Source organism: Notamacropus eugenii, chromosome 2, assembly GCF_028372415.1.
Source record: "Notamacropus eugenii isolate mMacEug1 chromosome 2, mMacEug1.pri_v2, whole genome shotgun sequence".
In the NCBI taxonomy this organism is placed as follows: Eukaryota; Metazoa; Chordata; class Mammalia; order Diprotodontia; family Macropodidae; genus Notamacropus; species Notamacropus eugenii.
The window spans coordinates 435,424,394-435,436,834 of NC_092873.1; the positions used below are offsets into that span (position 1 = coordinate 435,424,394).

Sequence of the window (12,441 nt, forward strand, 5' to 3'; positions counted from 1 at the left end):
TAATAAAAAAAACCTTTCAGAACTGCTTGGAGAAAAATTTTCCTAAAATCATTAAACCCCTCTTTAACTTTTTTCTCTTAAAATTCAAAGCTAGTTCTGTTATTTGAATTAAGACATTCTTCCTCTTAGTCTGATTGATCCCTCATCAGTTTCAGGGAGTATTCATTCCAGGCCTGGAGTCAGGAAGAATCATCTTCCTAAATTCAAATCCAGCTCCAGACACTTACTAGCTGTGTGACCCTGGGCAAGTCACTTGACCCTGTCTGCCTCAGTTTTTTCATCTGTAAAATGAGCTGGAGAAGGAAATGGCAGACCACTCCAGTATCTTTGCCAAGAAAATCCCCCCAAAATGGGGTCAGAAAGAATTGGACACAACTGAACTGATTCAACAATAAAATTCCTTCCTGAGCTACTCCCTTTAGAAGCCACTTCCTTTAGAAACTAGTTAGGGCTTTTGTTCCACAAATCCAATCAATCAATCTTTGAAGCTATCCTCCAGAAGGAAGATGATGATCAAAAATCTACTTTGGACACGTTTTTGGTACCTGGCCAATATGGGAGTTGTTTTATTTGACTATGCTTATGTGTTCCAAAGGGAGAGGGGAAGTGGGGGAGGGAGAAGGGATGGTGGGAAGGAGAAGATAAAATGCTTTGTAATTAGGACTTTAGTAGAAACATTTAAAGAAAACATTGTTTTGGAATTCATAGTTAAACAAAGATTGATAAAGTTTCTCATTCAGATTAGTCCCAAAACTTCTTAATGATATTCTAAATAGGGGAGGGGAGTGGAGTTTAGTATACTTCCTCAACCCCCTTCAATCAGATTACTGATTTCAGCACAAGCACTTGGATGTGCTTGCCCCATGTGATCTGCTTGGCACGCACCTTTCAGGCCACGTTCCTTATATAACAGACTTTCTATGAATCTTTAGACAACAAAAACCTCTTGCTTCTTTCCTTAACTCTTTCCACCTTACATGGAGCCCCAGCAAAACTACTGTGTGTGATGGTCATAATTCATTAAGGCTTTAACAATCTTCTATTTATTAGTTTAACCTTGGTTAAACTTGGCAGCTAGTCTCTTTTGAAACTACTTCCGGGTCCAAGGTAGCCTTCCTCCTTATCAATGTGTACAGAGCTACCCTGACCCCACCCTACAAATTGATAGGTTTAAAGAGGTATGTTGTTGGTATGTTGACACTTTATTTTTTTTCTTGTTTTTTTGTAGTAAAGGTACTTGTTTTATGGAATCATAGGATTTTTAACTTGAAAGGGACCTGAGAGATTATTGAATCCCATCTTCCTGATTTAGGCTGATCATAGAAACATTGCAGCATCATAAATTAAGACCTGGAAAGGAATTTTGAGATACACACTCGTCCAACCCTCTCAATTTACAGATTAGGAAACTGAGGCACACAGCAGTTAAACGATTTGTCTATGGTTATACCTACTGTACACTGGCAGAGCTGACTACAGATCCATTATTCTTTCAACTACAAATGAGTTGCCTCTGGCCTCTGAGTAATCTAAGATCTCATTACATTCAGAATGATCCTGAGAAGCAGGGACTATTATCTATAGTGGATGGCTTGGGAAACTGAGGCATGTGACTATTATTATATGGATGGAAAAGGACTTTCCTCAGGGTTATGTGATAAATCACCACCCCCAGAGTTCTGGTCATCAGGAAGGTGCTGTGATCTCAACAGATTATTATTTTGTCTTATTTAATATCCCCACCCTGAGGCATCAGCATCAAGGGATGACTGAGATGCTTCCAGAGGTGCCACTTGTGGGTGGATCTCTGCCTAGATAAGGAGTCCTTATGTGTGACCTTAGCCAAGTCTCTTACCTCTGCTAGCACCCCTTTCTTCCCCTGTTAAACGAGTTGAATTCAACATGAATTCACTTCCAGCTCTGCAGCCTTTCCACCTGTGAAGCTCAATTCTTATGTTTCTCTTTGAAAAGTTTATTAAACATATTTTAATGAACATTCCTTTTATACCAGTTGTCACTTCCCAGTGATTCCTCCCTTATAATAACCCTTCCCTGTAACGAGAGATGAGCGAAGCAAATCAACATGTTGGTCATGTCTGACCACGTCTGTATGTTCTGCCGCTTCCATACGGCTGAGTTAGCAGCGCTTCTCCTTTCGTCCCCTCTGAAATCATCGATCATCACTTCTTCAGTCATCCGCACTAAGAAGGGGGAGCTGCACCCAGCTCTTGCGCAGCAGCCAACACCTTCCCTGACGCTAAGCTTCAGCGCAAACACAGACCTGTCCACAGTTCGGCAGCTGGAATGACCCACCGCACAACCCGACCGAAGGGTGGTCTCGTCCTCTCCCCCGCACCCCGCTTGGGTTTGTTTTAGGTCGGGGAACCTGTCCGGGCCCTTAGCACCCCTGGCTTGGAAGCTGATCCACAGGATCGATCGGTATCTGGAGGCGTCGGGGGAGGGCGCGGGAGGGGGTAAGACAGAGCTCTGGGGACCTCTGCGGGCCTGGCCGCTCCTCTGCGGCCTCAGTTCACCCCTCGGTGAACAGGTAAACATGTGTCATTTCAGGCTCTCCAGGCCGGGGCGGTGATTCACGCCGGGGGTCACTCATCAGCGCGCGGGCGTGTTCAGCCGATGCATCACGGCTCGGGCCCAGCGCAGCCTCACTCCCCCCCTCCCTCCCGATACTGCAGCCCTGCCTGGGGCGGGGGGGTACAAGCTTGCTCGTGTAGACTAAGGACTTCGGACGGGTCGGGATTGCACCACCTCCTACCGCGCGCGTCATCAGCCTAGGGGGGGAGGGCTGGTCTCCTGGGAGACCCGAGAGCCTCTACCGCGCAGGCGCACGCGCTCCCAGCCCGGCTGATGCAACTCCAGCGCACCAGTCAGATCGTCGCGGGGGGGTGGGTAAAAGGAGGCCTCGTTGGGGAAAGGAAGAAGAGGAGTGGGGGAGGGGGAGGGTGGGGCCGACGCCAGGGGCCCCGGATGAGGGCGAGGAAAGCCCCGCCCACCCGCGCGCTCGCGGCTGACGTCCGTCGGCTTGCGGCCAAGAGGCGAGGACGAGCAGCCGGCGCACCCTGTTGTGATCCGTCCCTGCTCGCTAAGGACTGTCCCGTCTCGACGCCGGTGCTGCGGCCATTTTGGGTGTCGGGCCCCCAGCCGCCTGCCGCCGCCCAGGGGCATCGTCTCCGCCCGTCTCGTCGCAGCCGCCGCCCGAGGGGTCCTCTCTATGGTGACGGGGCTCTCGCCTGCCTGAGGCAGCTCCTTCCCGGCCCCTCCCGGGCTCCCCACCGGCCACTTCGCCATGGACGCCGCCTCCCCGGCCCCCGCCTGTGCTCGGCCTTCCGCTCCTTGGCTCTCCGCCCGCCGCCGTCACCGCCGCTTCCCCCCGTGGCGCCCCTGCCGTGCCGCGGATCGCCATCGGCCCGCAGCCCCGGCCCCGCCGCTCGGCCGGGCCGAGGTCGTGTGAGCGTCGGCCGGCTCGCGCCCGACCCCCGCCCCGCCACCCCTAGCGACCGCCCCGAGAAGGCCATGGAGCCCGCAGCCCCGGTGCCCCGAGAGCGGGGCTCGTGGTTCTGGCCGCCCCGCCGGGCCCCGCAGGCCTCGAGCTCCCCGTGTCCGGCCCCCGCCGCGGGCCAGAAAGGCGGCGAGCCGGGGCACCCCCCGGCCGAAGCCCGGGCCCGGGCCTGGCTGTCGCTGCTGACCCAGCTGCTGGCGCCGCTGCCCAGCCTGCTGCAGAAGGTGCTGCTGTGGGGCCAGCTCCTGGGGGCCATGATCCCCGGCAGATGGCTGGAGCTGGCCGCGCCGAGGAGGAGCCCGAGAGGAGGGGGCCCCACCGCCGCCGCGCACAAGGCCTCCAGCGGCGCCGACGACCCCGCTCCCGCCCCCCTGAAGTGGCTGGAGGAGGGCCTCCCCTGGCCGTGCGGCCCCCGGGCCGTGGACCCCGCGGCGCGGCCCCTTCTCGTCCAGCAGCAGCTGTGGGGGGCCGAGCTGGTGCAGAGCAGCCTCCAAGGCCAGCTGTTCCCGGACTCGGAGCTCTGCTCCTCGGCCGGCGGCGCCCTGCACCTCCGGCACTTGAACAGTTTCAACGTGGTCTCCTACGTGTTGAACCCCGGCGGCCTGAACTGCCTGTCTCACGTGGAGCTTACCTGTCCGAACGGCTTCGAGACGGCCGAGAGCGGCGACCTGCAGACGCTGACCCTGGAGAGCTGCTTTGTAGCCGCTGAGCAGAGCCACCAGCCCCAGCCGCTGAACGCGGAGAGCCCCGCATCCCCGCGGCGGGAGTGCCCGCACACGTCGCCCCTCTCTAGAGAGGGTCTGCCGGAAATCCACCACCTTCGAATGAAACGCCTGGAATTCTTGCAGCAGGTCGGCAAAGGCCAGGCGCTGCCCACCCCTGACCAGGACCATGGCTATCACAGTCTGGAGGAGGAGCACAACCTGCTTCGCATTGACCTGAGCCAAGCCTTGAAATCGGAGTGTTGTGGAGACCACCCTGTACCGTCTGTTCCCTCCACACAGGCCCTTGTGGGAGGCAAAGAGGACCCAGTTGAGGACACAATAGGGTTTTTAGTTAAAGAGATTCCCTCTCTTTTAGAAAGTCAGGACTCCAAAGAAAACTGGCCAACTTGTGATCCAGCTGTAGAGAGTGTGGATGTTCAGCCAAGTGTGGTTAACAGCTCAGATGTAGGGCATGACTTTCTTATTTCTGCAAGACCGGCGTGTAGTAACAAACTGATAGATTATATTTTGGGGGGTGCTTCTAGTGACCTGGAGACAAGTAGTGAGTCTGAGGGTGAGGATTGGGATGAGCAGGGTGAAGACGATGGCTTTGATAGTGAGGGTTCTCTTTCAGAATCAGACCCTAGCCAACAGCCTTCTGAAGGCCTTCACCTTTGGAACTCTTTCTACAGTATAGATCCATATAACCCTCAAAACTTTACAGCGACAATTCAAACTGCTGCTCGAACTATTAGTGGAGACCATTACGATTCAGAGGATAACTCTTCTGAAAAGTCTGATGGAGAGGATTCTTCCTGGACTGAAAGCCCACCACCTGGTTCTCCCGACCATAGCTCTGAAGAAGAAGATGATTGGGAATCCAGTGCAGATGAAGCAGAGAACTTGAAACTCTGGAACTCTTTCAGTAACTCCGATGACCCCTACAACCCTTTTAATTTTAAAGCACCTTTTCAGACAGCAGGGAAAAAAGGGAAAGACAACTGTGACTCCAACAGACGAACTGAGTCCATGGTATCCATCTCCCGGAGTGATGTACAGTTTACTTGTAAGGTACAGCTGTTAGGGAGCCCAGAGACTGGAATCACAGACATTGTCCAGTGTGGGATTCTTTCCAGAGACAGACACACATCTACCAGAAGAAAAAAGGTACCTTTCTTTTTTATTTGTTTGATTAATGATGTCTATCTTCATCAAGACGTTTAGGGATGACGTTAATGAAATACATTTTGGGGAATGCCTTTCTAATGTTTGGATTAAGAAATGGTTAAATGGCCCCTTTACAATTTTTCTCATTTTAGATGATTTATTTTTATTCCAAAGTACAGATCCTAATATGACAGATAAATTAATAACAAACTACTATTTTTAGTGTGGTATGTCCATTATTATAACTCTAGCATAATTACACACAAGTAATATTTTCTGCTTCATTCACAATCTAATGTCAAAAAGGTCATTTTAGTATGATAAAGTGGAAATTCCTTCCTTAACTCATGAGGTACTTTCTGTTTTCAGAGAACAAAAGCATTAAATTACTTTTGTTTACAAAAATCTCGTTTTTCCAGGTATTTTGAATTTCTTTCTCATTTTGAGAACCAAATAGATTTGTAAAGATATTGTTTTAATAAAACGGATATTTTCATTGTTACTGTATGAGACTATAACGTCTGTTGTCGAACTGACGGTCCAAGGATGGTGGTAGTAAACTATGAGGCTTTATGGACCACCTATATGTTTATATTTGATTTTTTCAATATAAAAACAAAATTCAGTGTTCTCCCACAATTGCTAATATGTAAGAGCTTGGTTTTGATTAGATTGATTACTTTAAATATGAAATTATCATTTTACCAACTCATTAGAAAGAAACCAGGTAGTCAGGTCTTTATGGATTTCCTTCTTTGATTCTGTTATCTCCTAAGGTAAAGACTTTTCTGGTGCTGATTAACAACCGTGAGTTTTTTTGTGTGAGCTTGTTTTAAATTTTCATATCGCTTTAATGACTAAAACCGGTATTTCTCCACCCTTTTTCCAGGAAGAGAAAGCGTTGAGGCTGAGGCTCTTCAAAGACCTCCTTTTGACCATATAAGGGTTTTGGTCTCATTCTACTCCACCATGGAGTTTCAAGAGTGAACAGTAAATTCTTGGTTCAGGAAATTTAACACTCCTATCATGAGGCCTTCATTTTTCTGGGTTTTTTGAGGGACATTCCCTCAAGATACCATCAGTTACTAATATTAAAATGTTCATTTTTACTTAAGACGCCACAGACCTGATGAGAAGTTGCTTTTGTCCAAGTTGTTGACTTATGATCTTGGTCCAGTCATTTAAATTCTAGGTCTCAAGTTTCCTCATCTGTAAATTGAAGTGATTGGTTTTAGGGGATCATTAAAGAAAGCTCCTTACAACTCTAGAATTCCTTGATAGAAAAAAAAAGACTTTAGTTTTAAAAGTTGTGAATTTGACAATGAATTACATGTTGATTTTTGTCATTCTTTGGGAGTGGGGTGGGGTGTTTGAATCTCTTGGGGATGTACCTACAGATTATCTTGAACCCTTTCCCTCTTGTAATCACTCCTTGTAATTCTGTAGAAAAGGAAGTGAACTTTGACTTTTGCTATTTTGTGGGACATTCTCTGTGTCCACATTCTGAATTCAATGGAAGCTTACTGTGCTATAGTTGTATTCATTTGTATTTCTTAAAGTCACTTTAGATCATAATATGAGAAGACACCTTTAATGGCATCTATTTAGTTTAACTCCCCCACATTTTGCTGATTGAAGCCCAGAGATGTTAAGTAGTTTGGTTAGGGTTGCACAGATAGTAAAAATAGAGAGTTAGTAGTTTGAAGCCCATGGTAACATTTTTCCTAGGGACCCAAGAAGTGAATAATGATCTAAATGCAATATCTAGTATTATATTACAATACCTGGTAATTATACTCAGGGGCATTTCTTGGCCTGATGTAAAAGGAATGAAAGCAGTGAACCACAATGGGATTGATTGGCTGATGTAACTATTGAACATGCTTTAGGGTAGATATTTACATATTGGAGTCTGATCTCTTAGCTGAAGAGTGCTGTATTATCAATTAAGCAAGAGTTTTAAAGGATTCCATTGCTACCCTTGTTACATTTTACCCTTTATAAAATAAATTACAGTAATTTGGGATATACTAATTTAATGAGAACGCAAAAAAAAGACATTTTGTAGCTTGATTATAATCTCCCCCATATATTTGCTTTGAACACATTAAATAGTAAGCCATTATTGAAAGCTTCATCTGAACTAAGGGAATAATTTTAGAAACCTGTCATTTTCATAGACTTTTATTGATATCTTTTTTTTTGCATTAATTATATTTTTCCTTGTGTCCCTTCAACTGCCAAAGAGCCATCTTTTACAATAAGGAATTTTTAAAAAGAGGACAAAGGGAAAAGATTAAGAAAAACCAGTCTACACCTAAAAAAATCATGGTATTATGCATGGTTCCATCCATGCAAAGGAATGGGGGAGGTGGTTTTTTCATACCTTTTCTTTGGGTCAAGCTTATTATTTTACAACTTTTGTCATTTGTAAAGACTCCTAAAGTTAGTTTATGAGTTCACATCTGGCCTCAGACACTTACTAGCCAAGTGTGACCCTGGGCAAGTCACTTAACCAGTTTGCTTTAATCCACTGGAGAAGGAATGGCAAACCACCATGATAATCCTTGCCTAGAAAACCCCTGGGACAAGTATGGTCCACTAAACAACAAAAAGTTAGTCAAAAAATAATTATTTCTGAGAAAGATAGTGATTATTTGCATTTCTAACTTAAAAGCACTGTACAAGTGTAAGGGGCATTATCCTTGTTACCATTGGTTCTATTGTACATAGGAATTTTCATAGGGTTTAGAGTTGTGAAGGACTTAAAATGATTCAGCACACTTTTTACTGTTGAGGAAACTGGGAACCACTCATGCTGATATTAAATAGCAGTGGTAGGATTTAAACCTATGACTTTTGAATCAATACCCAATGTTCTTTTTTCACTGTTTGATAAAATAATACTCTTCTACTTTATTAAGTTAATTTTTAGGTCAGTTCTACACTGGCAGAGGAAGCTTTACAAAAAGGCATTGGCATATTTTTAAGTTTTCAGGGAGTATTTTAACAAATTTTCTTTTTTATTTCTCATATTAAGTTATGAACCTAAGCAACTTTATAGGGAAACACTAAACTTAATTGGTATTTAAGCATATTGCTCCAGACTTTATTCTGAGCTTCCATACATTGACACATACATACATTCATATATATATGTATTTTAAAAAAACATAGCTTTAATAGGTTCTGAAAAATATGACAAAATCCTTTGGGTCAGCTTAAAACCTCTAACATTCCCAGGCAAATGTTTGTGATACGTAATTTGGAAAATTTTGCCATTGGCAGAAGCCATAAGTAAGTTTGAAAATGTGAATATCCCACTTGGACTAATGTCTCTTGTTATCTATTAAAGCTAAACAAAGCATAAAAAGTCCTACTTTTTTTAATCCAGTCCTCATATAGATATTGTTCAGTCAGGATTTTTTAATGTCATACAAGCCATCATGGTGTAGTAGGATGAGGAGGGCCTCAGAGTCAAGAGGCTCAGTCTCACTTGTGACATACAAAAACTTTGTGACCTTGGGCAAGTTACTATTAACCCATCAGTGCAAGTTCCCAAGATTACAGAGAAGGTGCCAGCCTGCATTGGTAAAGGGAATACCCTATGCTAGTGAGTAAGTTGAGTCCCTAGCCCTTGTTCCCTTGTGCTTCTAATAAACCTGTTACAGAGGTCAGTTTGAGTATGATAATCAGTAGTATCATAGAATAGATAAGGATAAACTGTAGTGCTGCCTTGATAACTGTGTTCATAGAGTATAGAGTATCAAAAGTGTTTTATCTATTTAGTTTGAATTTTAAAATAATTTTGTCTGTGTAGGTAACCTTTCTTGAAGAAGTTACTGAGTATTACATAAGTAGTGATGAAGACCGCAAAGGACCCTGGGAAGAATTAGCAAGAGATGGATGTCGGTTCCAGAAACGAATTCAAGAAACAGAAGATGCTATTGGATACTGCTTGACATTTGAGCACAGACAGAAAATTTTTAACAAACTCCAAGAAACATACTACAAAAGATTTAATGTTTTCTAGTGATTAGAAGATGATGGCCCTCTTGCCCCACTAATACACACTACCTCTTAATGTAAGAGGTTTCTTCCTTTTAAGAGCTGAAGTTGGCAGCTCCAGCTGCCCTTTAGTTTCTGAGAGGGAATGAAATTTGGATGTGGTACCCCCAACTTAATGTTACCTGTGTGCAACAAACCTACTTAGAAGTGTGTGTCTGGTTTTATTTTTGAAACAAGACCTCTTAATTACAGCTAGGAGTGTGGGGTGTGTAGCTTTTTTTAATTCTTATTTTCTTGAAGAAATTAATCCTTTTATGTAAGTTGAATGTGTTTTGAACATCTTTTTTGCTTTTGGGGAAGAAGATGGGACCTATTAAGTTGAATTTTGCACTTTTTAAACTTTGAAGGGAAACAATATTTATAGGGTTCAAAGCCCACTTTCAATTATAATTTAAAGTATGTATGCCTGTCTAAAGTCTTTGTGCTCTTTATACTTTTCTTTTTCACTCCAACAAACAGAAAATAGGATCTTTGCATTTTTTGTTGTATTTTTTCCCACCTACTTAAATAATTGCCCTCTTGCCTTAAGGCTAAGAAATCAGTCTTGCTTGTTTATACTACTAAGAAATTCAAATAAATTTATCTTGCACTTTGTGTTTTGTTAAAGGAAATATTAGTGGTAAATTTTAATTTATTTTGGACAAAACCCTGGCCTCAGTGATCACAGTGGGCAGGAGTGATTGTAAAAATACTATTAACCTACTTTGAGAAAGCTTTATCTTTACCCATAAATTGTAGCTTTTCACACATGAAAAGTATAGACAGTAATATGAACCCAGTCTTCTGAGAAAAGTTCTTCACATTTTTCATGTTTCCTCAATGTATATTAAGTTTTAAATTTTAAAAGGCTGTAATTGATTGGCATAAAACTTTAACAAGTAGAATCTCTAAAAACCATTAGTACTGTCATACAAACTTGCTTTATTTTTTAAACTTACGCCTGGCTGAATTTTGCTGGGCAGAGGGTAAAAGAATTCATGGAGCAATTTGGTTTGATTGCTTCTTTAAAAAAACAAAACAAAACAGTGTTATTAATACCATGCCTCAGCACTGTCACTTTGAAAACTTATCAGGGTAACACTGTGAACTTGGGAAACTGGCAGTTTTAAATTTTCCAATTCCAAATATTGGAATACAGACTTCAGTCATTCCAAGTTTGTGTCAAAGAAGTGGCGAATAAATTGGTAAAGCCCAATTCCTTTTGGAAAGGATAGTACTGTAGACTAACAACTAGACAATGTTAGTAATAATTTAGCCCAAAGGTTACCTTTGTTTCTAGGCTCGTTCAGTTATTGTTTGAGCTTGTTTCTGTTTTGAGGGTCTGTGCATTTGCTTTGTTGAGGGAACATTAACTGAATATTTAAAGGACAGTCTCATTTTTTACTCATACTTCTGTTATAGGTAATGGAAGACATGGGTAGGAGAAAAAAATCCCCAAATCTAACTTGATTCCACGTCAGAGAGAATTCTTTAGATCCGAAACTAGTGCATTAGGCAAGGCCTTGAAGGTTTACTACCTCAGCTTATCCTGTACCTGGCCACTATTCCATTTATGTCTAATTTACTTTAAAATCCACACTGAGTGCATTACCATAAAGACACTTAAACTTTTAGTATTTAAGAAAGTCCTTATTCTTTATTTTCCTCTTTCAAAATAGACCTTTAAAATTTGGAAAGACTAAAACTAGTTCTAAGGTAAATTTTATGTACACCACACAGATGAGTGCTTTCGCTAAGGTATTTACCATACCTTGTATGATCTGCTAAATAATACCTTAAGCTATTTTAAATTGCAAATAACATTTCACAACTTAGAAAAGCATGCATCATTTGCCCTATTTAAATTTTTTGATAAAGAGAAGTTTTTGAATTGAAAGCATAATGTCTTTCTTCACAGATGGTGCCGATAAAATCCTTGTGTAATTTTTGTGTACATAGAAGCTATAAAAACATCTGCTTTGATTGGACTTTAAAACAACATTCATTTGGACCCTTTTTATATTTAACCTCTCTGCCTCTGGGTTGGGGTGGTGGACAGGGACGTGGACCACTACAACTGTGAATAAACTTTTTTGTTAAGGATTTTTCCCCAAAAAACTTGTTTTTTGGGTTTTTTAATTTTTTTGTAAGTATTGGGCTTGAGGGTTTTGAGGAGAGGGGAACCAAATTAGAGTTTGACTGGAGAAAATCAGAGTCCTGTCAATTTCATTCTAGCTATAGTCTAAATGTGGTGGTACTGTTCTAGCTATGAAAACTTTAAAATTGTAATGGTGCTTTAAGTGGCAGTGTGTAGTATGTGGGAGACTTTGTACAGAGATGTGCTTGTTTCTGAGTGTTGAAATATTATAAAGAGCACCTCTTCATTTTCATCTTTAAATCAAAACTGTAACTAATTATCAGATTTTATTTTTATATAATTTTGCAAAGTAAAAGTTAGGAGACTGGCAAACTTCTAGATTGACTTTAGAGATCCAGGCTGATGAAAATGTAACTTGTTTGTTGGGGTTTTATAACTAAAATTATATTTCAGTGTATAAACTGTTCAAAATTAATCTTGTAAAAATTGTAATAAAATATTTGCATCAATTAAATAGTTTGTAATAATTTTTTAAGGTTGTTGCATCTCAACTTATGTAGTCGTAATGTATTTCATATTCTTGTTGCCTTATGGTATCATGGAGGTGAGGTAGTCTGAATTCTCTAAGGCTCTGCTAGCAGAGTACAAGCTCTTTCCAATCTGAAAAGTCTAGTGGAGCCATCAGTCATCCAAGAACCAACCTTACAAAGTGAAGAAAGTGTAATTACCAGGAGGTTGATTAGCAGGTGGTGGATTCTTTTGGTTTGTATAAAATTTGTGGCTCCTTTTGGAATGCACAATGGAAACATGGAGTCTTAAAGTCATATACTATTTTAAATTGGAACATCTCTTGTGGAATTCTTTATTTAGCAAGTTTTCTAGGATATTTTAAGTTAACAAACTCAAGG

General features: G+C 42.4%; 1 protein-coding gene across 1 annotated transcript; it reads left to right on the forward strand.

The window, feature by feature from the left end:
* Positions 1–2,970: 2,970 nt before the first annotated feature.
* Positions 2,971–12,047, forward strand: PPP1R15B (protein phosphatase 1 regulatory subunit 15B). Its single transcript, XM_072648089.1, has 2 exons — positions 2,971–5,388; positions 9,209–12,047. The coding sequence occupies exons 1-2, from the start codon at positions 2,986–2,988 to the stop codon at positions 9,419–9,421; spliced, it is 2,616 nt and encodes an 871-aa protein (XP_072504190.1). The 5' UTR covers positions 2,971–2,985; the 3' UTR covers positions 9,422–12,047.
* Positions 12,048–12,441: the final 394 nt, after the last annotated feature.

Bases quoted from the DNA above. Each gene is read 5' to 3' on its own strand.
- PPP1R15B (XM_072648089.1), top strand. From the start codon at position 2,986: ATGAGGGCGAGGAAAGCCCCGCCCACCCGCGCGCTCGCGGCTGACGTC. The intron at 5,389-9,208 runs GTACCTTTCTTT...TTGTCTGTGTAG, and splicing joins CATCTACCAGAAGAAAAAAG to GTAACCTTTCTTGAAGAAGT.